Source organism: Physcomitrium patens, chromosome 11, assembly GCF_059467195.1.
Source record: "Physcomitrium patens ecotype Gransden chromosome 11, ASM5946719v1, whole genome shotgun sequence".
In the NCBI taxonomy this organism is placed as follows: Eukaryota; Viridiplantae; Streptophyta; class Bryopsida; order Funariales; family Funariaceae; genus Physcomitrium; species Physcomitrium patens.
The window spans coordinates 1,797,541-1,822,495 of record NC_143420.1 but is presented as its reverse complement, the minus strand read 5'-3'; the positions used below and the strand labels follow the sequence as shown (position 1 = coordinate 1,822,495).

Sequence of the window (24,955 nt, the reverse complement as noted above, 5' to 3'; positions counted from 1 at the left end):
ATTGCGAGTCAGTACCAATATAAGAAGTTGAAAATTTGTCACATAGTGTCTGCAATATACTCCAATTGTTGTTCGTGCGGCAAGTAGTTCATTGGTCCTTGTAACCAACAATAGTATCCTATGCCTTTGATTTCTGACCAAACATGAATTTTCGTGTCTTCATTGTGAAAATGCCCTATAAACAGTCCTTTGGCAAGATCACCATAGGCAGGTTCTACCTCAAACACAATCACTAGCGACCTGTTATTAGATATCCTCCGTCATCTTTGTAGTACAAGTGGTTCTTCATCTTAGGATCATCTTCGTGAGATATTCGGTTGAGAAGACATGACTGGTATGGTATCTATCTCTTGACTATCCATATTAGACAAAAAAAAACAAGCATTCAACATGGAAGAATGGCCTCAGATTACAGATTTATAGTCTCTAACTATGTCTTATAAAGGTATCATCTCTCCCTTCTTTGTAAGTTTGAGGATTAAGAGGCTTCAAGGAGAAGGAACTTCATTGAAAAATTTTCATCGAAAGGACTTAGGTTTTTGAGGATAGCGTCGATGAAACTCTTGTACCTTTTGCGATGCATTGATAAGATTTTTTGCTAGTTCCCATGTGCGCTCATTAATATCATAGCCACTCCAATGCACTAGGTACTCCAATTTCTCCCACTTACGTCATAAATCTAGTACTTTTTCTACCTCGTATTCCTTGTGGTTCTTAATTACAATACTAGATGGTGGACATTGCACTCTTCCAGGAAAAGTCGACTCTCGATAAAGTTCCAACAAATAAACATAAAAAACTAGGTGTATCTTCATAGTAGTCAATAATCCCAGACGTTATGCCACAGGATTGATTTGCTTCTAGATGACAAATGGTTCCAATCTCCGGTAGTCCAACTTATCACATGACTGCTTGGTTTTGATATTCCATCCAAGCAGCCGTACTTTATCCCTAATTTAAAAAGTAGATGTCTGATTTCTAAATTTGTCTACGGACGTCTTGTAAGTTTTTGGAGCAGTTTGCAATTGAAGCTTCAAAGTATTTTGAAGCTTTGATAGTTGTTTCACAAATCCTTCAGCTGCCGAGTTGTTATTACTTGACGGACTCAACAAATCAAGCTATGGATGATACCCACAGTTGGAAAAGAATGGTGTTTGTTGAATCGATGCATGAAGGGTGTTGTTATATGCAAACTCAGCTAACGATAGATATGTAGTCCAATCATCTTGCTGATAGTTGATGTTGCATCGTAAATACTATTCCAAAGTTTAATTCATCTATTCTATTTGGCCATCAGTTTGAGGAAGAAAAGCCGAAGAAAGCTTGATATCCACCTTCAATATCTCAAAAAGAGATCTCCATAACTTTGATACGAATTGGGTTCTTCGATCCGACATGATATCATCTGGTAAATCATGATATCAATACACATTATCAAGGAAGAGCCTTGTTGTATCTTTGTTTGACGATGTTTTCTTACAAGAAACAAAGTGTGCCATCTTTGTAAGCCGATCTACCACAACAAAGATGTTGTCAAATGAATTTGATGGTGGCAGGTCCATAATGAAGTCCATGGAAATAGAAGACAATGTCCAACGTGGAATAGGTAATGGCTGAAGAAGACCATAAGGACGATGCCGAGGATTCTAGGATCTTGAAAAAATGTCATAAGAGAGTACAAAATCTTTGACATTTTTTTATATTTGGGGCCACCAAAAATCTCAAGAAATAAGTTCCAAAGTCTTATTGAATCCAAAATGTCCCGTAGTTGGAAAGTCATGTCAAGATTTGAGAACTTGAAATTATACAGGTCCCTTTAGAATATACAATCACTCCTCAAAGTATAAAAGATCTCCTTGCACCTTGAACTTGTTATTATTTATACGTTGCATGATATCGAGGGCTACAAAATCTCTAATAATCACAATATGTACATCATTGAGGAAGTCAGCATCAATTAGTATTATAATAGAGCAAAGCTTGAATTGTTTCGACTTCAACAATATTGTACACTATTAATTAAAGCTGCTTCTCGAGCCTTTGGCGTTAGATATGATTTCCTTAATAATGCATCGGATAGTCCTTATTGCTTTCTAGGCCAATAAATAATAACAAAGTCAAATCTGAATAGCAACATATTCCATCGACCTTGACGACAATTCAGAACCTGAGTCGATATGAAGTACTCCAAATTCTTATGATCTGTGTATACAGTCATTGAATGCGCAGCTCCTTTGAGAAAGTGACGCCACTCTTGGAAAGAATCCACTATCACAAGAAGCTCTTTATCGTAGATCTCATAGTTGATCTCGACAGCAGAAAACTTTTCAGAGTAGAACATAACCAAATGAAGCTTCTGGCTACGCCTATCTGCAAATGTACAGCTTCCATAGCAAAATCTGAAGTATTGGTCTCTAAATAGAAGGCTTTTACAAAGTTTGGATGTACCAAGATTGGAGCCGTAGTAAATGCCGTCTTAAGATCTTGAAATGCTTTTTTCGCTAGAGGTCCCCATTCGAGCTTGTCTTTACATGTCAATCGAGTGAGCAGAGCAACAATTTGAGAATAATTCTTGATGAAGATCCGATAGAAATTCGCAAAGCTAAGAAATCATTGTATATGTCTAATCATCTTTCGAACTTCTCATGATACAATTGCTTCCACCTTCTTAGGGTCCATCTTCAAACCTTCTATAGTTGCAATGAATCCGAAAAATTCCATCTCAAATTAGTTAAACAAGCACTTCTCCAATTTGGCATAAAGTCCTTGCTCATAGAGTTTTTCAAGGACCAGACGAATATATTTCTCATGTTCTTTTATGTTCTTGGAAAATATCAAAATATCATCTAGATAAATGACAACAAAATCGTCAAGGTGTTCTCGAAAGATGTCATTTATCATGTATTGAAAGATCGCCGGAGCATTAATAAGACCGAAAGGCATGACATTATATTCAAAATAGCCATATCTTGTATGGAAAGCTGTCTTCCATTCGTCTCTTTCCTTGATTCGCACGAGGTTGTAAGCTCCTCTTAGATTAATCTTTGTAAAGATCCTTGCATACCCAAGGTTATTCTAGAAGACTTGATATCAAAGACAATAGATAATAATTCTTCTTTGTTACCTTGTTGAGACCTCGATAATTTAGGCATATCGTTAGTGAGCCATCTTTCTTCTTCACAAATAAGATTGGTGCCATAGTTGGCAACTTCGAATGATGAATGAAGTTCTTCGCTAGATTTTCATGAATGTACTTTCGCAACTCCACTAACTTCATTTGCGACAAATTGTAGATTGGGCCAAAAGGTGGTTTAATTCTTTCTTACAAGTCTATGGCACAATCGTATGGTCAATGCTCCAATAGGATGTTGGCATTCTTCTTTTGAAACACGTCTTTAAAATTATTATATTGCTTTGGTATATTTATTGTTGAAATCTTCTCTCCGCTTCTTGGAGTTGCATAAATGACAAACAGTGTGCCTTTCGTAAATGATGTTACAAATGCTCTTACTCCAATAAATAAGGATTTTTTGATTTAAGATCTTTTAATAGGCTTACTCTTGAAATATTTTATAGGAAATCTCATCCTTTGTAACTTCCAATCTATAGATGGATTATGCATTTCTAACCAAGAAAGACCAAAAATAATAGGATTCTTAGCAAATTCTTTATCTAAAATGTAAGTAGATGCTCTTGAATCTAATAATACTAATGTTTTTAATTTCTGAGGGCCAAAAGATAGAAGAATGGTAAAGCAATGGACAAGTTGAGTGGAAAGAGAGGAACCTGATTGTTGTTGTGGTATTAAATTGTCCAACCGCACGGTCCTTATTGTGGCTGGGCATCTTCGTTTTTCTGAACAAATACACCTCTGGTCTTGACAATGCGTCGATTTTGTTTCTTGGGACATTTTCCAACTCTATGGCCTTCTTCACCACAATAAATGCATAGTCCTTCCTCCATACGTCGCTTTTTTTCTTCTTGAATTAGGGATTTGATACGTACCGTATCAATTTGCATGACTTACACCTCTAGATGTGAATTCAGGCTGCTTGCTGACATAGTTGGAGCATAGTGAGCCATATATTGTCTAGAGCATTGGTCTTGGTGGATTGAAATAGGTGATTATCGCACTTCACAGCATGGCTAATGGCTTTGTTGAGTGTTCATAGATTGGGAAGAGATAATAACAAATCCTTCATATTATCATATGACATGATTTGCTATCTGAGAATACACTAGGTATCTAGCTATAGAGAGTGTAGCTTAAACCTTTATATGAATCTTGTGTTAGCCTCCAAAAACTCTTTTATTTTGCATAAAACTCAAAATATAACAAAACCCCTTCAAAACATATTTTTTCGGTAAAGGGTTTTCTTGTCCCAAACTTTAGAAAATCATAATTCTTGATCTGACTATTCAGTTTGTGTCAAATTTATAGAATAGGTAGAATTCATTCTTAAATTTTATTATAAAAAAAAAAAAAAACTAAAAATTCACTCTCGATATTTTGGTATCTAAGAAACCCTAGTAGATGCTCTAAATCCTAATTTACAAGCACCCGAATACTATTTTCTTAATATCTCAAGAATCCAATAATCAAATATTATAAAACTTATGCACAAAGTTTACTAACATAAAATTACATATTTCCTGAAATTTTGAGCCAAAATCTTGTCAAATTGCTCAAGATATAGCTCAAGAGACAACCACTAGCAAATCAGGTTACTTACTACACTTAGATTGCATGTGCAGACTTCAAAATCCAATAACTCCTTCACTTCAATTTGGAATCTAGTAAGCAATATGTAAAAAGTATAGCTGCAAAAGTTTTCTCTTTAGTTGCGGTCACCGATTCTCAATTGCTATCTATACGCGTGCGTTATACCAAAAAGACTGACAGTAGCTCCCAAATCAACACCTTAACTTTGAGCCAAAAACCTAAACCTTCTAATCCTAGCCTTCAAAATTCGAATCGCCTCAAGAAACTAATCCTAATCCCTAATATGGCCTCGAGCAGCCTCCTCAAAGTCCATTGGTCATAATTTTTGACCAATAAGAATAGAGATTTTTATTATTCATCTCTATTCATCTGTATTGGTGCCCTAATTACTCCCTTTGCTACCAAAATCCTTCTTCAATCTTTTTTCTTATAAGATTTACATAATTTATGCTCTAAACAGTAAATTAAAGAATCAAAAAAAAATTTCAAAGATCACCAATATCTAACAAAGGTGATTCTAAATATTTAGAAGTTACTATCAACCAAAACCAATCTTAAAAGCCACTATCAAAAGAAAATAAAAATAATACAAATTCTATAGTAATCTTTTTAAACAACCTCTTCTCAAGGTAATAATCAAATTATATCCTACAACCAACTAAAATCTACTAATATGGCTCTCACGATGTTACTAAATGAATTATATATTAAGTACATAATTACATTATTTTCATATAGTAGCCGAACCAGAACACGACAATGTTGTCCTTCAAGTCCCAATAAAATTGACTCATCAATGCTTCCTCGTCCCAGTTGATGTCGCATACTAATTATCTGAAATCTGATGTGTAGACTAACGTGGAGCATCTTGTTTGTCATAGTGACCAAATCTTTGTTGTAACCCATTGTGCCTTGTCATGTTTGCCAAATGCTTCCGCAAATGCCTCCAAAAAAATTTCAAAGTTGTTCAAAATTGACGATCTTTTCTCAAACAAATGAGCAAACCATGATAGAGCTTGCCTCGTGAGCAAAGTTCCAACCAGTCCAAAACGTGACTCCTTCGTTGGATAGCGTTTGAGCTGTAAAATTGTTAACAATCTAATTAGATTGACAAAACTTCAAAACTTAGAACGCGTACCATCGAACTTGTTTAGAAGGCTAATTTGGAGCTCCTTTCATTGTAAAACCAATGGTCCTTGTTGAACTCGAGGCAAAGTTGCTTCTCTTGGTAGTGAAGCTTGAGGCTGGTGAATCTTCGATTGTGCCATCTTGGATGCTCTATCATTATGAAGTCCTGCAATGACTCTTTCAATCTCTATAGTTCTCTGTGATAACATAATAAGAACATTCATAATGGCATCCAACTTAGACTCCAAACTTTTAGTCATACTAATATCTTAACCTCCGACCATTTTAAGAGAAGGAAAGAAATGATTCTATAAGAAGACAGTATTGATTTAGAAGAGGGTACTCCACAACCTCTAAAATGCCTTAAAATCTTCAAGAAGAGGGGTAATCTACTCTCTCTAAGAAAGATAAGACTCTAATATTATAATAGAAGAATTATCAATTTAGAAGAGGGTAATCTGCAACCTCTAAAATGCCAGCACCTTCAAGTAGAGGGATAATCCACACTCTAACAAGAAGGAACCAACTCTAATATGAAAGATGAGTGCAGTCTCGACAAACTGTCACAAATTTAGAATACTAACTAAAAATCTAAATAAGAAGATCAAGAAGAATAGATAAGAACTAGATTAATCAGATGAGTACAAGAACAACACTAGAGATGTGAGCTAGAACTCCAAGAGATGTGTTGTTGAGACTGAGGATCCCTCAGTCTCGGCTCTTATATATTCTACAAGCTAAGAAGCTTTTCAAGTAGCTTCCACAAATTAGAAAGCTTCTCAAGCACCTTCTATGAGTTATGAAGCTTCTCAAGCAACTTCTACGAGTTAGGAAGCTTTTCAAGCACCTTCCACAATCTAAGAAGCTTCTCAAGCAACTTCCACGAGCTTGAAAACTTCTCAAGTAGCTTCTACAAACTACAAAGCTTCTCTAGAACCTTCTAGAATCTTCTACAACTTCCTAACGTATGTCCTTGACACTCTTGTGTTGCTCAAAAAGACTAAAAAATTACTCAAAGATGATTTTGTATTAAACTAGAATGGCTATTGCCAAAGACAAGAAGGCTAAGAAGTTTTAAAACAAGACTAAGAGCTAGAAAGGCATTGACCAAAGTGAAGAAGGCTTCATTCTTGCCTTCATATATATTCTTAACTAGGAGCTATGTGGCAATGTCCTATAGGACCTTTAAAACATGTTAACTTTGCTAGATAATTATTTTAACTTATAAGGAAAGTTTTTTATATGTGTGCTACGTAATTAGCTTATTTTGCAAGTTATCAACATGTAATTAACTTGTTGACCAAATTTCTAAGCTACTAATCAATTAGAAATACGTGTAAAATCAAAGCAGTATCTATGAAGCTTTTCTAAAAAATATTATGAAATAAATTTATTTTTACTCAATTCTACTTAATTATATAGATAAATATTAGAATAAATATGTATCTATGACAATATGATGATTGAAAATTATAGATCTTTGAATATTTAAATAAAAGATGAAATTTAAATAATTTAATAAAATATACCTAGTTTGATACAAACATATGCCATAATAGAGTACTAATGACATTTTTAATAAAGAATAATACCTTGAATTCCAAATAATCTATTGTTTGCATCCAAAATGTCGTCATGTTGTAATTTTTTTTAAATAAATTATGTCTTATATAATATAGATGCATATACTATAAACTCTTAAAATATAATAAGTATTTTTTTGATGTGACGTTTTATATTTTTGTACTAGATTTTTTTAAAATTTAATTTAAAAGCTTTAAATTGATAACTTTTTTTAAACTATTATTATATTTTATTTAATTGGCATCATATGTAATTATTTTTATAGCATAATTTCTATTTTTATTTTTTTAAAATTAATATAGTAGATTTTGAATAATTTTTAAAGATATTCAAATATACAAAGATATAAAAAAATATATATTATATGTAATTTTTCATTAATTCAAAATTTAAGTATAAATCATTTTCAAATATTTAAAATTAAATTATATTAGTCATTATATTAATATTTTTTAAAATTTCTTTTATACAATATTTTTAAAAAATTATTTTAATAATTAAAATAATTATAATTAAATCATGTTGTAAGTTAAAATAATTAGAATTAAATAATATTATAGTTTAAAATAATTAAACAACTTCCAATATTTAGGTTAATATATTTTATTTTTATTAAAAAATAAAAATATAGAAATCAAATATAAATAAAAATAAGATAATGAAACCAATTATCAACTTGATATTAAAAATAAATTAAGACTAAGATAAACTAAAATTATTTTTAAATAAAAGGACTTTATTAAAGTTATAATTTTTTTTAAAAAATAACAAAATATCAATGTACATATCCATTGCAAGAAACAACTTCAATTCCATGTTGGCAAAAAAATATGATTACTTTGTTGTAGTTGCTCAAGACTATTTATCTTTGCTATAAGACTATACATGTAATTGTTTATATTGTCTTGAATAACTAAGCAATCTTTAATAGATCAGATGCTTCAAACTTTGTCTTCAATGCAATAATGTCACAAATAGAAGTAAATGACATAATTTGCCTTTTTATGTTTTATTCAAAAGTTTATTTTAGTAGTCAATATTACTTATAATATCAACATCAAAGAACTTATAATTTTGGATATATATTAAGAATCACTTTATTTTTTAGAAGGTGCTTGTAGTCCAATGATAATTTATATCAAATACAAGAATTTTAAGTAATTTATGTCAATACATATTTTACATTGCTGTGAAGCTTGTTGGAACTTTTTCTTTTTAAGATTTTTATATAATATTAATTTTTAATTTATGAAATTATTTATCTAAATGCTTTTATCTTATATTGAAAGAAGATGAATCAATTTTAAATCAAAACCAAAAAATTCTTTTGAAACTAAAATATTTCTCATCTTTGAGCTATAAAGTACAAAATGCCAGTTGATTCAATATTTCTTAATTAAATTTACTCAAAATTTTCATAATACCTTTTTATACATGAAATTAAGAAAAATTCTTATAAGTCTTATAATACTTCTAAATTTGAATTTAAGAATAGTCATTACTTTCTCAAAAAACTCTTATATGTTTTTAGAAAGTGAAGTACAATTACACAATCTTTAAGCTCATCATAATTTTCTTGTAGCAAGATATTTTAAACATAATAAGATTTTAGAATTAATCTCAAAAAATAATTGGTTGCTTCAACTATAAAAGGTAGTGAAAGATTTTATACAATCATGTGATATTTTTTTAAGATCTAAGATTTCTTGTTCTTAATCTTAAAAATTTCTTTAACCTTTACCTTCACTAGATTAACCATGGTATTTTTTATCTATGTCTTTAGCTATAAATTTATTAATTTTAATCTTTTATAATTCTATTTTTATCATAGTAGATTGCATAATCAAGATAGCATATTTTGTAACGTATCAAAACTATCATAGGTGAAGTAACAACAATGGCTTTTTCTTAATAACATGTATTGCTATTGTATGCTATTAAAAAATATTATATAAGTCAAAAGGACTCAGTTTGTTAGCTTATATCAATTTTATTTCTATTAAAAAATTGATAATTTAGAAATTATTAAAATAAAATTTATATTTTATGTATAAATTATAAATAAATAAATAAATAATTAATTAATTTTTTATTATAATAAATAGATAATTTAAATAAATGTAGGCAAAAAAAGCTTGTGTTACTTAGTCAAATACAACAAATATATTCTTGCATATATAATTAAAATAAATATATTAAAAATTGATAGTAAAATAAAACTATATGTTTTTTAAAAAATAAAGATTTATCTAATCAGGATAAAAAATTTATTTTTTTTAATAATAAAATAGTAGTTAGAGTAATATATGATGTAATAAACATCTATATATATATATATATATATATATATATATATATATGAATCCATTGTATTATAAAAAAATTAATTAAAATATCTAAAATTTTGCCTATATTTATTTAAATATATAAAATAAATTTAAAAATTAAAAGTTAAAAATATCAGGTTTTACAATATAAGATGAAGAATTTTAAAAAATTAGGGTCTAAAGTTTAGAAATTTAGAAAACTTAGATTAGTGGATAGGACAAGTGTAGATTAGATATGATCTTATATTTCATAAGTTAAAAGATAGAAGATGTTGTTGTATATATAAAGATTATTATATACAAAATATCCATCATAAACTATGAAATTTAAAAAAAATCAAATACACAATCAATACATTTTAAAGTGTCTTCTTTAGTTGATTAAAAGTCCTTTGATTCAACTAGGATAATAAAACACACATGATTTTAGATGAATGCCACAATAATGTTATTGCAAAATTATATTTATTCCATCCAATATTGTATTAAGTAGACCACCAAAATGTGTGGCAAACATAAAAGGATGAATCTTCAATCTTTGTCAACAGATGATGCATGGCTAAATCACCTTTGAAAAATCTCTACAATTGAAATCAATAATCTTGACTATAAATGCAAGTAAATCTTAAAGTATTCCTATATTGAGCAATAGATAAGTTCTTTATAGCTATAGGCATAGCCCTCTATCACAAATATACTTAATTATGTAAATAAAAAGTATAAGAGAGAAGATATATATAAGTAAATTTGATAATATCTTGTGGTGAAGCTTTATAGATATGGATTTCATTTTATATGTGTTTGTAGTTGATTGATAGGTTAGATACTTGGCCAACAAGTTAGTCATGTGTCGTACATGTTCGTGGCTTATAATATAAGTTTATCATGTAGTACACATGTAAAAAACTTATTTTGTAAGTCAAACATATGACTCACAAATTGGACAAGTATTTGAATTCCTATAAAATATTGTTACTTAGCTCTTAGTTAGATGTATACATGGAGGCAAGAGTAAAGACTTCTTTACTCTTGTCAATATCTTTCTTATTCTTAGTTTAATTTGAAGAGTCTTTAGTTTTTAGTTTTTAATTTTGTTTTATTTTTTTTAATCAATAACCACTCTAGTTCTAATACTATACTACTTTTGAGTTAATATCTGCTCTTTTTGAGTGACAAAAGAGTATATTGAGGTTTTTATTGATTAAGATTTATTACCTTGATAGCTTGATAAAAGTACTTATTTATTATTCTTGTTTTATTTAAGAATTAAGTGGATTAATCTAATTTATTTGGTAGGCTTTGTGTATTTATTTTTAATATTAATATTATAAATAATAAAATTTAATAACTAATTATATATAAATATATTTAAATTATATTTAATTTTGATAAATTCTTCAAGTAAAAGGTCTTTCACATTTTCATCTATATTAATAGATAAAAAGTTCTTATAGAAATAATCTTCAAATAACTATTTGTAATTTTTTAATCTAATTTTAGATTTTTATACTAATTAATATTGATTTTCAATTCTAAAATTAGTAAATTATTCTTATACTGATTTTTATAAGAATCTAATCTCTTTATAATAATATCATTTCATACTATCAAATTTTGGTTTAATTAGTTTAAATTTTATTTTATAAAAATGATTTTAATTTTTTTGATATTTTTGAAAAAAATATAACCAATAAAATTTTATAAATTTATATTTAAGAATTTAATACCTATAAAACAATTAAGAACAAAAAAATTTTAGACTTTTCTTTTCTTTTTCTTTTTTTTTTTTTACATATTTAAGAGTTTAAAAATGTAGAAAATTTCTATTTTTTTCAAAAAAATTATTCAAAACTATTGTCATTTATATACTTAAAAGATAAAAGAATGCATCAAAGAACATCTATAAATATTTGTAGTTGTATAAAAATATTCTTTTCTTTTATAAAAAATGCAAGATTAAGATGTATCTTCATATTGCAATTTGTAGCATGATAAAAGTGTTGCATTGTTTCTTATTCTTGTGATCATTATAATACCAGTTTAGTGTTCAATTTTAAAATTATAGATATTTACTAATTTAATTTTTATTGTTAGATTCAAATTTATTTTATAATATATTAATAAAATAGAAATAAATAAGCATAAATTAGTTTGTGGTGTTTCTATAATTAAAATTTTTATTTTTAATAATTCAAAATATATGTATGATAAGATAATATCATATTATTATTTTTTACTAAATAAATATTTTTATATCAAAATTATTAAAAATTGTTCCAAATAATAATTATGTTTATATTTATATTTAAATACCAAAGTATATTAAAAAAAAGAATTGCATTTCAAATTTCTAATTGTTTCATATTACTTTTGGTTTGTATTGAATAAATAATTTTAGTGCATGGACATCCTTTAATGCTACATCAACAATATACTACTGCTACAATTGTTTTAACAAACTAGATAGTAACAAGATTTCAAAGTATAAAAAAAACAACAATAAAAACAACATCAATCCACAACATAGAAACATTAGCAATACATAAGCTAAACATAGCAAATTAATAAATGGAGGTATCTACATAGTTGATCTCCTAAGTAGACATCTCTCTTGTATTGTTTGTTTTATTTGCTTTGATTAACTTTTGTATTACTAATGCTTATGTGTTGTAGTTAAATTATAAAATAATACGGTTTATATATATATATATATTGATTTTACACCTCTTAGCTTCATTAGTATCAAACTTGTTGAAAATGTAGTAGCAATGGTGTATTGTTGGTGTGGCATTGAGAGGTGTCTACATGAGAAAAAGGAGGTATCCACCTAGTGGTTCCCTATTATTGTTACTCTGATACTATCATACTATAACACTTAGTAATCTTTTCAAATTATATTTAAAAGAAAAAACTTTAAAATTTACAAAAAATACCAAATATTTCATAAAAAATTACATCTAATTCTTTTCATGTCTTAGTCCAAGAAAATTTTTTACGAGCTAAATATACACATTATATAAAGATTTTTTTTGTTGTTGTTTATTTTTATTTTTTATTTTTTTTCTAAATGGACATTTATAATACTTCAAATTTAAAATTATCTCAAAATAAATCTTTATAAAAGAATTCAAATATACTTTTGAGGTCGATGTAGAGGAATGTTAAATAGACCCAAGTTTTTACTAAATCAACCTACCCATGATATAAAAATATGATAATCATGATGAATGTGGTTGATTTTCATTGGTTTTAGATCCAATAGTAGAGAAATGAATCAAGATGTCAATTTTTTTTTTCATGATGGTTAAGATGGGTGGATCAATTTAATAAAAACTTGGGTCTATTTAACATTCCCTTTACTTTATTATTTGTCAAATGAAATGTGTTTTGGCTTGAACAAGTTACAATCTGCATAAATATGCTCCATTTAGAAATACAAGTACTCTTACAACAGTTTGTTGTACAGGTTTAGATTTAATGACACATAGTGAAACCAACTAAAAACACACATACACAGACAGATATATATATTTATATATATATATATATATATATCTATTAAGACATTGGTAATATTCAAATTAATAAATAGACAAAAATACAGTTTTTTTTTTTTTTGTTAGGTCAAAAGATCTATTTCGTGTTTAATAAATTTAAATAACAAAACCCAATAAATCTACTTGAGTTTAAGAAGAAATCTACTTAATTTCTTCAAAAATTCTCAGATCTAACTAATCAATATCATTATTATGGAATGGCTTCATAACAGGTGTCATCCTTGTACATGAAAATGGCTATAACTTTGCATGCAGTATTTAGGAATCTAATAAATTAATTAACTCTTACATAAAAACATTAAAAGGAATAGAAATAATTTCATCATGCTTTTGTGTAAAATCTCGAGTAATTAGATATGTTTGAATAATCTCATAATTTACCAGACTTCAATCACAATTTGTTGCTTTTCTACGCATCTGAAAAATCAACTCTAGAAACATCCACACTGAAAATAATGGACGCATACTGAGAGGGATTGGCAGAAACCTTTTTTTTTCAGATGGGTCTCTTTTTGCGATCCCTTGCACGATGTTCACTTAAATATCTTACATGTATTGGGACTCCAGCTCCTGTTTTATGGCTCTCAGCCGACCTAAAACACTCGGTTGGATCAGCTTCCGAGCTTCTTTCAATAAAGCACCTTTTCTGTTCGTATCGACAGCATCAAGAAGATTCTGAATAGTCATAAGCAATGCCTCCGGGGTCCTGCAGCCCAACGATGTATTTTTTCAAATTCCTGCATAGGATTTGATCAAAGACGAGCAGACAACAAGCATTACTATCCAATTGGAATCTACTTCGTTTACGAGGACGATAACAACTATATGAACAAATGATGGAACCACGTAATTCAGAAAAGGTCAAATGAGAAAAGGACCATGGCACATTGTAAGAGATGAGTTTAGTGAAGGGATTCTCACGTGTAAAGTTGGTCAACATCTTTTCCTTCCATTTCAAGGCCAGGAATAAAGGCATTTCTCATTTCTGCAGATCTTTCAGCAAGATCATTGATGCTAAGGAGGTAACGCAATATTCGAACTTCTTTGGGCACTAAGCGGGACATGTTACCTCTAGCAGCATTATAAAGTTGGAGCATGACGTCCTTAGCCTGCCAGGTAGCGCAGAAGTATATATTTATCAGCGCTCAGTGAGTAAAAGACCTTGAAATGAATAACATTCAAAGAAAAGTACCACAGGATTTGGTTTTGAAGAACAGATATGAAACCACTTTACAATTATCCCAACTAAATCACAGTAACTGATTAGAGCATAATTAAGTTGCCAATCAACGGATCAAGTTTCACCACCACAATATTTACACAATCTAAAAAGAGTCATTCAACCAGGCATCCAGCAAGACAATTCGTGAAATGACTCGGGCTTAGTGAGATAGCTAGTAGAGAAGGTATGTTCCACCTCCTCTTTCATGAGAGTAGATTCCTTTGATGCAGCATAGGCCTTTGACAAGAGAAGCATAAGCGAAGAATCCAGCTCGCCTTTTTTAGCAAGATTCTCTATTTTCTTAGTTGCTATTTCTATAGAAGGTGATTTTACGATGTCATCAAATTTCATTTGTGCTGCACTTAATGACATGAAGTCCTTGGAATTCTTGTCGTACTCTTGAACAGTTGCCACGCACTTCTTCGCGATAGCGGACAGTTCTGTGATAGACAAGATATACTATCATTGACAGATGTTGATCTCCTAACATTAAAGATGACGAAAGACTGACGAGCAGGTCTAAACTATAAAAATCATATGAATAGAAAGGAGATAATCCAGTATTTATAGAGGATAAAACCAGAATGGCGTATTGCACATGTAAACTATCATCAAATGCATAACCATGAAACCTGATAGCTAATAAAAATTAAACACATGATAATATCGTACCTTCCCTACGATTCTGATCATCAAAGCTTGAATGAATGAGTATTCGAAGGTGCTCGAAGAAATGATCAGTGAAATCTTTTCTTTGGCGAGCTACAATGGCATCTAATTTCGTAGGAGACTCCTCAATTAAAGCAAGAAGTTTATTGTGCTGCTGCATATCTTCATCCAACTGCACGCGAGGCACCATCATCCTTCAAGTTATTTCACATGATAGACAGCAGAAAATGAACGAATTTCTTAATCAATGCGAAGATAGAGAATCAGAGACCATTGTGGCATAAATGACATACATCCTTCAAACGCCTCGTAAGTTTGAGCAGGTTAGTCCTTCTCTGAGGATCTTCTGTCTGAGCAGCCTGGACTTTGCAGCGGCTGAAAAAATGAGGTCTAATATTCGGCCATTCTTTACTTACAGCTAGATAAATATGCCACTCTTCCGGATTGTTCTTCTCCACTAGAAAAACATCTATTAATTTATCACAAATACGATTTATTCTACTGGACTCAGCCTCTTCTTGAGCTTCACGAGAGGCTAGGCCGTCCATGCCCTCGTTGGAGCTCCTTGTGTGCGTGAAGTCAGCTTCACTTTTGTAGCTATTCTCATCTACTGTCACCTGAATCACCACATCACTAAAAAGTCAAAAATATCAGAAAAGATCAGGAAAACCCCCTCTCAAATTTAACACAGTTGAAATCAATTGATCAAATGACAATACATCCCAACACACAAGTGCTTACAGCAGACACTCTGCTGTTTACCAGTTTAAATAAATGTCCCAAAAACACTAGTTGAGATTGAATCCTAGTAAAAATACTAGGGGTTATCTCCTCCTGTACACCCAGAGCATCTTCATGAGATAATTCTGCCACGTTACCGATCCGTTCATACGATCAACGACTACAGCTTAAAGATCATATGAATCCAAACTCACTCAACAGGTTGTCTGAAATTTCGAAAGCAGCACGTAATATATGCGACCTGAGTTGTTCAGTTGCCTTGCATCCCAAGGCATTTTACAGATAAGAGCTCCTTTAAAGACAACTTCTCAAGGCTTCGAAATGTACGAAAAAACGCTGCTCAAGGGTCCCAGGCAAAAAATACAGTAAGGAAGCGGAAAATGGGTCGACCTAGGGTTTATCCACCAAAACATTGACTTTCGAACCTACTCATTTCGCCTGAAATCAAAGACCACTTTCAAGAACAAGCTTGCAAGAAGCTCGTCTTGACCTGACACACTCCTAACAATACCTGAATTTCAAAATAAGGCTCCAAGACTACATGCCCCTCTAAACGACAACAATTTAGATTGGCATTAAGCCCCCAGCGCGACAGAAAACGCCTGTTTCGAATGACGCGGAAGTGAAGCTCGAAAAAATCGATCGGCGTAAAATGAACAACATGTAGGATATAATTTGTCAACGAAATATTTCCCGAATCTATAACAAGGATAAATATGGGCATCAAAATCAATGATGGGTATCTAACAGGATACTCTGAGGAGCATAAAAAAGCCAGCTTCACTTTCAATTCCAGCTTTCGCAGAGCCATTTCAGACACCGTGCTTGGTTATTTGAACACGACACCCGAATACCACTCTACGAACCTAAAAATAAACAAAACCCATTGCACCGCTACTGGTTAAATAAGGGGGCCAAGATAGAAATTTGAGAGTACACTGAACGTTTTTGGCGTCCTAAATTTGCAACATGCTACTCATTCGTTGAAATACCAAGTTAACCACCGCTCCTGCAAAACAGACAAGACGATGCACGAGTTTTCAATAAGAGACTACACACGTGAAAGGAGAAAGCGATCAACACGCACGAACCTGTGTTGTGCGAGCTTGCTGACCACTTCTCGATTTCCTTCCGCTTCCAGTAAATCCAACCGCAACGACCACCACGTCTCTTCTTCGAGCTGCATTCATCCTCAAGCCTGCTGGAGCCCCACGCGCACTCCAAGCCATCCGACAAAAATCATTGAAGCTCCCGAGTCTCCCCGAATTCACGAGCTCCGGAACCAACCCTGCCCTCACAGCGGGCGCACTCGCTACAGCCATGGACGGCACACGGATTGCCATAGCTCTTCCTCGACCCCAAACCCCGCCACTCAGTCTCAAAACCTCCGCTCCCTCTCTCCCCTCAGCATATCCAGAGCCTGTGACAACAAGTTTCAGCTCAAGCTCACTTCCCAGGGTATGTGCCTACTTTCCGGGACATATATATCTCAGGAAGGTACATACCCCTTCACATATCCAGGTATCAAGTCGTTGGATTGCTTGTTTATTTGTACACTGTGAATGTTTTCAATATCGTCAAATTAAAAGACACAAATATTTGAAAACATAAGTATAAAAACGAATAGTAACAAGTACCCACAAAATACCATGCTAAATTTTTGTAGTAAAAAAATTCAATTTGCAATTAAAAATTAAAGGCAGATTATGTGTGATGACAATACAGACCGAACACAATACAAGGAACAAAATAAATCTTGAATATATAATCGAATTTGTTCAAAAAATATCGCAGATTGAACATTTCAATATCACCTAAGTATCACAATGGCCAGCAACTCTTTTTGAAACTGATGCTCCTATCATGCAGAAATTGCTCAGTTTTTCCAATAGGAATTAAATCCTTCAAGGGAGAATGTGGACACGGAGAAGAATATAAAGGAACGAATTTGACAGAAAGATGTTGAGAGCATGGAGTTTCATGGCTTGCGATCTAGCCAACCCCCCCTCATCATCATCACCATGCCACACCGATCGCATGGCTTGCGAGCACAACGCTGGTTGCGAGCACAACGCCCGAGTCATGCATCGTGTAGCACAGCCAGGGACTGAGACCGACAAGGCGGAATCCAGAAAGAGAGATCTAGCCACTCCCCCCCCCCCCCCCCCCCCCCCGGGTAAGATTGCCCCACCCCCGGTCCAGCATCGCTGCTCTTCAACAATCTCCACGCGCTCACGGAATCGCATACCTGCAGCCCCTCCCCGCCGTCCCACGCCGGATAACTCGCGCTATACCTCCCTTCCGTGCCCAAAAATGCTACCTGTTTACCGAGCATTTCCCTTCGAGTTGCGGTTAGATCGTGAGAAAGTTTGTTGTTGTGTTTCGAGGAGTTGACGATCCGCGGAGAAAAGGAGATGCTACGTTAGGGTAAGCAGAAGTGCGAAGTTGGGTTAAAGACGACAGGGAAAGATAGCGCGTTAAAAAGAAATCTATGATGGTTACTACCGCTGAGTGGGAAGGGTTTTGAAATTGGGCGTTGGCAGCTTTGAGAACGTTGTGTCGTGAATTGTGTAGGATTGATTTGAAGGTTGTGAATAGAGCAGGCCGGGTGAGGGGCAAGATGTGGACCATGGGACGGTGCGGGTGCCGAGCGGTGGCCATGGTGGTGTTGCTGCTGCTGGCCGTGCCCGCGTGGAGTACGTTTGTTGTGGAGGAGTCGGCTTTGATGGTCACTTCGCCGGAGAGTTTGAAGGGGAAGCATCAGAGCGCTATCGGCAACTTCGGAGTGCCGCAATATGGCGGCACCCTCAGCGGCACCGTGTCGTACCCGAGCGTGAATTCGAAGGCGTGCGAAGCATTTCCGACGGATCAGTTCAAGTCCGTGCCTGGGCAGCGGCCCGTCTTTGCGCTGGTTGATCGCGGAGGTAAAGTCGCTATCTTTACTCTTACTCTTGTGAGATTTGCAAATTATGTCCTTCTGATCATCCGCCCGAGGAATCGAGCAACGTGATAGGAATGTCTTCCCAGACCTTCTAGGCGTGTCTGGTTCGGCAGTGGGTGGCATTGGTTCGATTTGGTTTGCGCACTCGTGGCGTCCGGGCGTGAAGTTGGGATGAAATCGAAGCCCAGTGAGTGCGTAGTATGAGTCGAAGTCCGCTGTGTTTGGGCGTGTGGTCCATTTGAATCATCGTGAGGGAAGTGTCGATTGGGTGGTGATTGGGGGATTCCGCCTTCCACTGTGGAAATATTTCCAGCGGGAATGTCCGCAAGATGGTCAGTAGCGCGGCGTGTGTGGGATGACACGCGCTGTCCGATTCTGGTAGGCCATGCAAAGGCCAACGCACGCGGCGAGGAGGATGCGATCTGTTTTAGATACTTGGCGCCCCCTTGAGATTTGGCGGCCTGTGTCGTAGAGTGGATGGGAATTTGAGGTTTTGACGGGATGCTGAGGACGTTCGTGGAGTGCGGGCAGAGGTGAAGACACAACGTGGGTGCACTTTGTCGCATTGGTATAGGCGTGCAAGAGGTGGCAGGGGTTGTAGATTTGAGTAGCCGGCGTGGATCGGCGAGGAGTGGGGAATCATCGGAAACAGTGTTGCCGAGGGCACGGCAAGGTCTGTAGAAGAGTTCGGTTATAGGTAGTTTGGGGTCGGCGTCGCAAATGGATTGCAGCCGGTGCCGCGGAGCTGCAGAGAATGTGAATGCGGCGTGGTGGAGGCACACAATGAGTGAAAGGCGCGTGGTTCACTTTACGTATCCCCCATCTTGAGGTGGCGGGTTTCCGTGGAAATGGTGCAGATGCGTGATAATAGTTGAGTCGTTGATTTGGATGGCATAGTTTACTCAGGCGAGAGATGGAATCTGGGTGGGTGCAGATTGTTACTTCGCGACGAAAGTGTGGTACGCGCAGCAGGCGGGAGCGGCGGCGGTGCTGGTGGCAGACAACAAGCAGGAGAAGCTGATAACGATGGATTCTCCGGAGGAGGATCCCGCAGCATCGCAGTTCATCCAGAACATCACGATCCCGTCGGCTCTGATCACGAAGGACCTAGGGGACAGCTTGAAGAAGGCGCTGAGCGACAAGGAGATGGTGTCGATCAAACTCGACTGGCGTGAGTCACTTCCCCACCCGGACAAGCGCGTGGAGTACGAGTTCTGGACGAACAGCAACGACGAGTGCGGGCCGAAATGCGATGCGCAGGTGGAGTTCGTGCGGAATTACAAGGGAGTCGCTCAGATGCTGGAGCAGGGCGGCTACACGCAGTTCACCCCTCACTACATCACGTGGTACTGCCCGCAGGTAAGGCTGGTGTGTTTCCAGGTTTGTGGTGCGAAGTGGAGGAAGTGTGACGTGGGTGGGGTGGTCGATCGCAAGCCAGTGGTGCATAGGATGTGGAGCGGCGATGTGTGGGGGGACTGCGATCGTGGTATGATGAAACGTTGGGGAGCTAAGCATTGTGGGCGGTGGTCTGTGGTCAGGCTTTTATCGAGAGCAAGCAGTGCAAGTCGCAATGCATCAACAACGGGCGGTACTGTGCCCCGGATCCGGAACAGGATTTTTCGGTGGGGTACGATGGGAAGCAAGTGGTGATCGAGAACCTGCGACAGCTGTGCGTGTTCAAGGTGACGAACGACACCGGGAAGCCGTGGAAGTGGTGGGACTTTGTGACAGACTTCCAGATCCGGTGTCCGATGAAGGAGAAGAAGTATGGTCCGGAGTGCGCGGAAGAAGTGATCAAGTCTTTATGTAAAGTGTCTGGACCCGTTGTTTGTGGGCGGCGTGGGCTGCGGCCACGATGGGGAATGTGGGGGTGGCGCATTGTAGAGCTGAATAGGTTGGATGGGGTTTGTTGCTGCTGCAGCTTGGGTGGGTAGAAGTGGATATGGTGGACGCTTACCTGTGGTTTGTGGGATGCAGCCATTGACGTGGGTGCGGTGCAGAAGTGCATGGGCGACCCGAATGCAGACCAAGACCATCCGATTCTGAAGCACGAGCAAGATGCACAGGTTGTAGTGTGACCAGTTTTAGTGGGAGTTGGATGGCGGAGAGAGTGGAGAATGTGATGTGGCAGGATTGATGTAGTGTTATGTAGCGGTTATGTAGTGGCCCATGTTGGAGCGGAAACGTATAGAGTTAGAGCATTGATACGTGTTATTCGAATCTGGGTATGTTGTTGAAGATGTGTTGGATGGGTTGTGTGGCGGGCAGGTTGGGCAGGGCGATCGGGGTGACGTTACTATCCTGCCAACTCTGATAATCAACAACAGGCAATATCGAGGTAGGTGTTCCATCGAGTGTCGTTTAGCTATCGCTCTTGGCTGCTGTGGCTCTTGCTGCCATGTCGGGTGGTCGCATAGTGGTGTGAGGGGGTTTGTGGTATAGTGGAGTGGAAAGGTGGATCCATGTTTGTGGATGAGGATGATGGAGGTGGTAATGCGTGAGGTAGAAAGGCAGAAAGTGGGATGGGAAGATAGTGGTGCGGTGAATGAGCGAGAGGTTGGATGGTGGTGCCGCAGGGAAGTTGGACAAGTCGGCGGTGTTGAAGGCCATCTGCAGCGGTTTCGAAGAGGCTTCAGACCCGCCAGCTTGTTTGAGCGATACATTGCAAACAAACGAGTGCTTGGAGAACAACGGTGGATGCTGGAGCAGTGGCGACCTAACGGCATGCCAGGTAATGCGGTAGATAGGTGTAAGGCGTATCGTGGTGCATTTGGTGCGTGGGCGTGGGCGTGCAGGTTTGAGCGGGGCAGGGGAGCAGGCGCGTTGGAATGTGGAGGGATGTGATGTATAGTGTTGGAGAATGGGAGTCGGAAAGCAGGTTGTGCTGACGGGCTATGTACGCGTTGATTGTGCAGGACACGTTCCGTGGTCGGGTTTGTCAGTGTCCGTTGGTGAAGGGCGTGCAGTTTGAGGGTGACGGTTACACGCACTGTGAAGGTAGGAGGCATGTGCTGTGTAGGGTGGTAGCTGAATGAGTTGCGGATGATTTGGGTTTTGGGGTTTTAGTCGCTGTTAGGATGGGTGGCAGGAGATGATGTTGTGTAGGTTTGGAGCGTGTATGTTGAAGCAGAATGGATGCTTGTGGTGTTTGTGGCGTGAATTGATTGTGACATGGTTGTGGGGTGAAGCAGCCAAGGGACCTGGTCGGTGCAAGATCGGCAACGGAGAGTGCTGGCAGGAAAATCGAGATGGGGTCACAAAATCAGCTTGCCAGGTATCGGTTTCGGCAGGTTTCGTGGTGTAGGAGGTTTTTAAGTTTTCCGTTTGATGAGGCAGTCGTCCTCGCAGTTGGGTAGGCGGTGAGCGTGCTCGCAGGGCAATATCTGTTGCTGGACGTCACGGTGTGATGAAGCAGGATTTGCAAATTAGGAGGGTGGAGGTATGTGCAGATGCGGAGGTTGTAGAACTGCAGCGGAGGTATTGACCCAGTGTCGGTGTTGAGTGCACGCAGTATGTATGCGGAGGTGTGGGGTCCGGTAGTCGTGGGCGTGTGTCTGGGTTCGCGTAGTGACTGGGGCTGTGGTTGGTGGCAGGATGATAACGCAGGGTGCAAATGCCCGGTGGGTTTTGAGGGTGACGGCAAGAACACCACAAACGGCTGCGTAGGTATGGGACTGTGTTCTGGTTACGGGTGATGGTTCTCGTGCGCGGAGTCGCAGGAGACGCGCACACTCAACAGTGATTAACCACGAGAGATGTTTGCGATGGGATGGTTTATGAAGAGTATGGGGAGACAGGTTGCGGGGAGCGGATGGGAGGGAGGGAAGTTGTGGTGAGTGTAGAGAATGACGTGTGGTGTTGGTGTGCGGTGCAGACATTAACGAATGTACGAGGAGGACCAAGTGCCAGTGTCCAGACTGCACGTGTACGAACACATGGGGTGGGTACGACTGTCAGTGTGGTGGCGATCTGCTGTACATCGGCGAGCACGACACATGCATCAGTAAGTGTGTTGAGAGTCGCAGAGATGTGAAGAGGGAGCATTGTGGTCGTGATGGTTTGTTGGGGACGTCGGTGGTGGTGGGGTGCGAGAGGGGAGTATGAGGTGGAATGAGGCTGGAGGTGCGAAGTGCGGTGGATGGATTTGGTGAAGTGGGGGAGTGTGTTGATGCGGGTGCCGTTGGCAGCGGTGCGGCGATGGTAGGCGGGGTGGGAAAGGGTACTGACTTGGGCGTATGTTGGCCGGTGTGCGTGCAGGCAAGCAGAGCCAGCCATCGAAACTGGGGTGGTTCGTCACGCTGATCGTGTTGGCTGGGTTGGCCGTGCTCGGAGTTGGCGCGTACGTCGTGTACAAGTACCGTCTTCGGGTAAGGGCGGGATGGTCGTGGTCAGTGGGTGGCTTTGCAGGATAACGAGTTGTTTTGTCGTGTTGTGTGGCGAGTGCGGGGGATGACATGGTGTGTTGCATGAATGTGCAGTCATACATGGACTCGGAGATTCGGGCAATCATGGCCCAGTATATGCCGTTGGACAGCCAGAACGAATCGCAAAACCACATGGCTGACGAGATATGATCGTGGTAAGTCGTTTGACTGATGGCGAGTGACACTTTGGCGGTCGTCAAGGTGTTGGTATTGGACGAGTGCCATTGTTGTGTGTATGTGAACATGGTTTCCGTGCGTGCAGATGCCGGGAGCACGGAGGTGGTGGCGAGCGAAACCGGCGAAGGCTTGTTTTGTGCGTATTGAGAGGAGCGCAGCATCCGTGGTAGATGAGTGAACGGCGAGCGATTGGAGACGGAAGGCTGCGTGTCTCGAGCGTAGCATTGTTAGAGGTAGTGGTAGGAAGTTGTGTAAATTGGAGAGGGGAGGAACAGGAGGATGGGCATTTGGATAGTTGATAAAGTGGGAGATCATGGAGGGGTGGATGTGTGAGGTGAGTTTGTGGAGCGGAATCGACATTGGGTAGGACCCTTGCTGTGCACCATTTGCAAAAGTAATGGAGTCTGATTGACACCCTTTTGGCGTGAAAGTCCCTTGGTGTGCAAGAGGGGAACTGTGGTTAGGGCTGAAGGGGAAGTAATCTGTGGTTTGGGGAGATTTGGGACTCGGGCAACGAGTGGTGTCGTTGCGAGTGACTTTGGTGGACGAATGCCTTGGAACATGAGAGGTTCAGGATATCATTTATGGCAATTAAAATGAACACAATGGAGAGTGCGTTGCACAACGCCGGTAGAAACTTGTGATAAATGCACTCGTAGTCGGAAGGGATTACGTCGGCAACCTTGAGCGAATCCTGTTGTGAGAGGGCGCGTCCAGTAGTACGTTGTAGCTCATCACGTAAGGTGCTTTGCATGTATCACATCGATTAATGGTTCGGCCCGTCGTACATGGCGATTCTGGTTTTGAAAGTGAGTACAAGCGATTTTATTGTGATGTGTAGAATATGAATGTGCTTTTGTTAGAAAGTTGTTTCATAAATTTAGATCTTCGTCAGAAAGGTTGTCATTGCGAATATTTTTTCAGGTGCATACAGATCCATGTCTGTTACTTAACGTTGTAGTTTGGCAGTTTTAATTTTGTGGCTTTTTGGGAATTTGTAGATGATTTGCTTCTTTGTGCCTGGGTTTAGATTTTGTATTCCCATAGTTTGTTGTTACCTTGCTTTTTCAAACACAATCGTAGGGTTTGTCTGTGAAGCATTTCAGATATTAAGAGCTCTTATTCATTACAATCTTCACATGTTTTTCATGTGTCTTATGAAAGGCATCGTACATACTTTGAGGTGTTAAAGTCGGGGTGTGATTTGTCGACTTGTGTTTCTAGGTAACTGAAAAGATCTTTCCTTTACCAATAAAATAATAGAGTTGACTCAAATTAAACTACATTCATGATGAGTAAAAATTAGGGCTCGTGAGAATGGATGGAATTTCGAACCAATGATAATTTTGATTTTACATTTCAGGTTTGGCATTTCCTTACAAAATTAAAACAATGGAAGCTTCAAAGCTTTTTAATAGGTTTTAATTGTAGATTTGAATGTTTTAATTGCCATTTTGGGTGA

General features: G+C 37.1%; 2 protein-coding genes across 6 annotated transcripts; one reads left to right on the top strand and one right to left on the bottom strand.

Annotated features, from left to right (window-relative positions):
- Window positions 1-13,676: 13,676 nt before the first annotated feature.
- Window positions 13,677-17,325, bottom strand: LOC112288691 (uncharacterized protein At4g37920). 4 transcript variants are annotated; one of them, XM_090254038.1, is made up of 6 exons: window positions 17,043-17,325; window positions 15,504-15,843; window positions 15,214-15,382; window positions 14,737-14,981; window positions 14,241-14,428; window positions 13,677-14,025 (listed from the first exon to the last, which is right to left on the bottom strand). In XM_090254038.1, exons 1-6 carry the CDS (start codon window positions 17,135-17,137, stop codon window positions 13,866-13,868), a joined length of 1,197 nt encoding a protein of 398 aa, XP_090110164.1. In that variant the 5' UTR covers window positions 17,138-17,325; the 3' UTR covers window positions 13,677-13,865. The 4 variants fall into 4 exon arrangements, with proteins under 4 accessions (XP_090110164.1, XP_090110163.1, XP_024388931.2 ...); XM_090254037.1 differs by having other exon boundaries at window positions 13,677-14,056; window positions 15,504-15,827; XM_024533163.3 differs by having other exon boundaries at window positions 15,504-15,827.
- Window positions 17,326-17,932: 607 nt separating this feature from the next.
- On the top strand, window positions 17,933-23,923 carry LOC112288775 (vacuolar-sorting receptor 3). Of its 2 annotated transcripts, XM_090254035.1 has the most exons (14): window positions 17,933-18,378; window positions 18,526-18,875; window positions 19,827-20,251; window positions 20,431-20,698; window positions 20,870-20,958; window positions 21,161-21,230; window positions 21,469-21,623; window positions 21,808-21,889; window positions 22,084-22,166; window positions 22,486-22,558; window positions 22,767-22,895; window positions 23,150-23,259; window positions 23,371-23,471; window positions 23,579-23,923. In XM_090254035.1, exons 2-13 carry the CDS (start codon window positions 18,572-18,574, stop codon window positions 23,464-23,466), a joined length of 1,884 nt encoding a protein of 627 aa, XP_090110161.1. In that variant the 5' UTR covers window positions 17,933-18,378; window positions 18,526-18,571; the 3' UTR covers window positions 23,467-23,471; window positions 23,579-23,923. The 2 variants fall into 2 exon arrangements, with proteins under 2 accessions (XP_090110161.1, XP_024389091.1); XM_024533323.3 differs by having other exon boundaries at window positions 18,129-18,875.
- The last annotated feature ends 1,032 nt before the right edge of the window (window positions 23,924-24,955 follow it).

Bases quoted from the DNA above. Each gene is read 5' to 3' on its own strand.
- LOC112288691 (XM_024533163.3), bottom strand. From the start codon at position 17,294: ATGGCAATCCGTGTGCCGTCCATGGCTGTAGCGAGTGCGCCCGCTGTG. The intron at 14,982-15,213 runs GTACGATATTAT...TGTCTATCACAG, and splicing joins TGATCAGAATCGTAGGGAAG to AACTGTCCGCTATCGCGAAG. The intron at 14,026-14,240 runs GTGAGAATCCCT...GTTGGGCTGCAG, and splicing joins GATGTTGACCAACTTTACAC to GACCCCGGAGGCATTGCTTA.
- LOC112288775 (XM_090254035.1), top strand. From the start codon at position 18,572: ATGTGGACCATGGGACGGTGCGGGTGCCGAGCGGTGGCCATGGTGGTG. The intron at 20,699-20,869 runs GTAAAGTGTCTG...TGTGGGATGCAG, and splicing joins AGAAGTGATCAAGTCTTTAT to CCATTGACGTGGGTGCGGTG. The intron at 21,890-22,083 runs GTAGGAGGCATG...GGGGTGAAGCAG, and splicing joins CGGTTACACGCACTGTGAAG to CCAAGGGACCTGGTCGGTGC.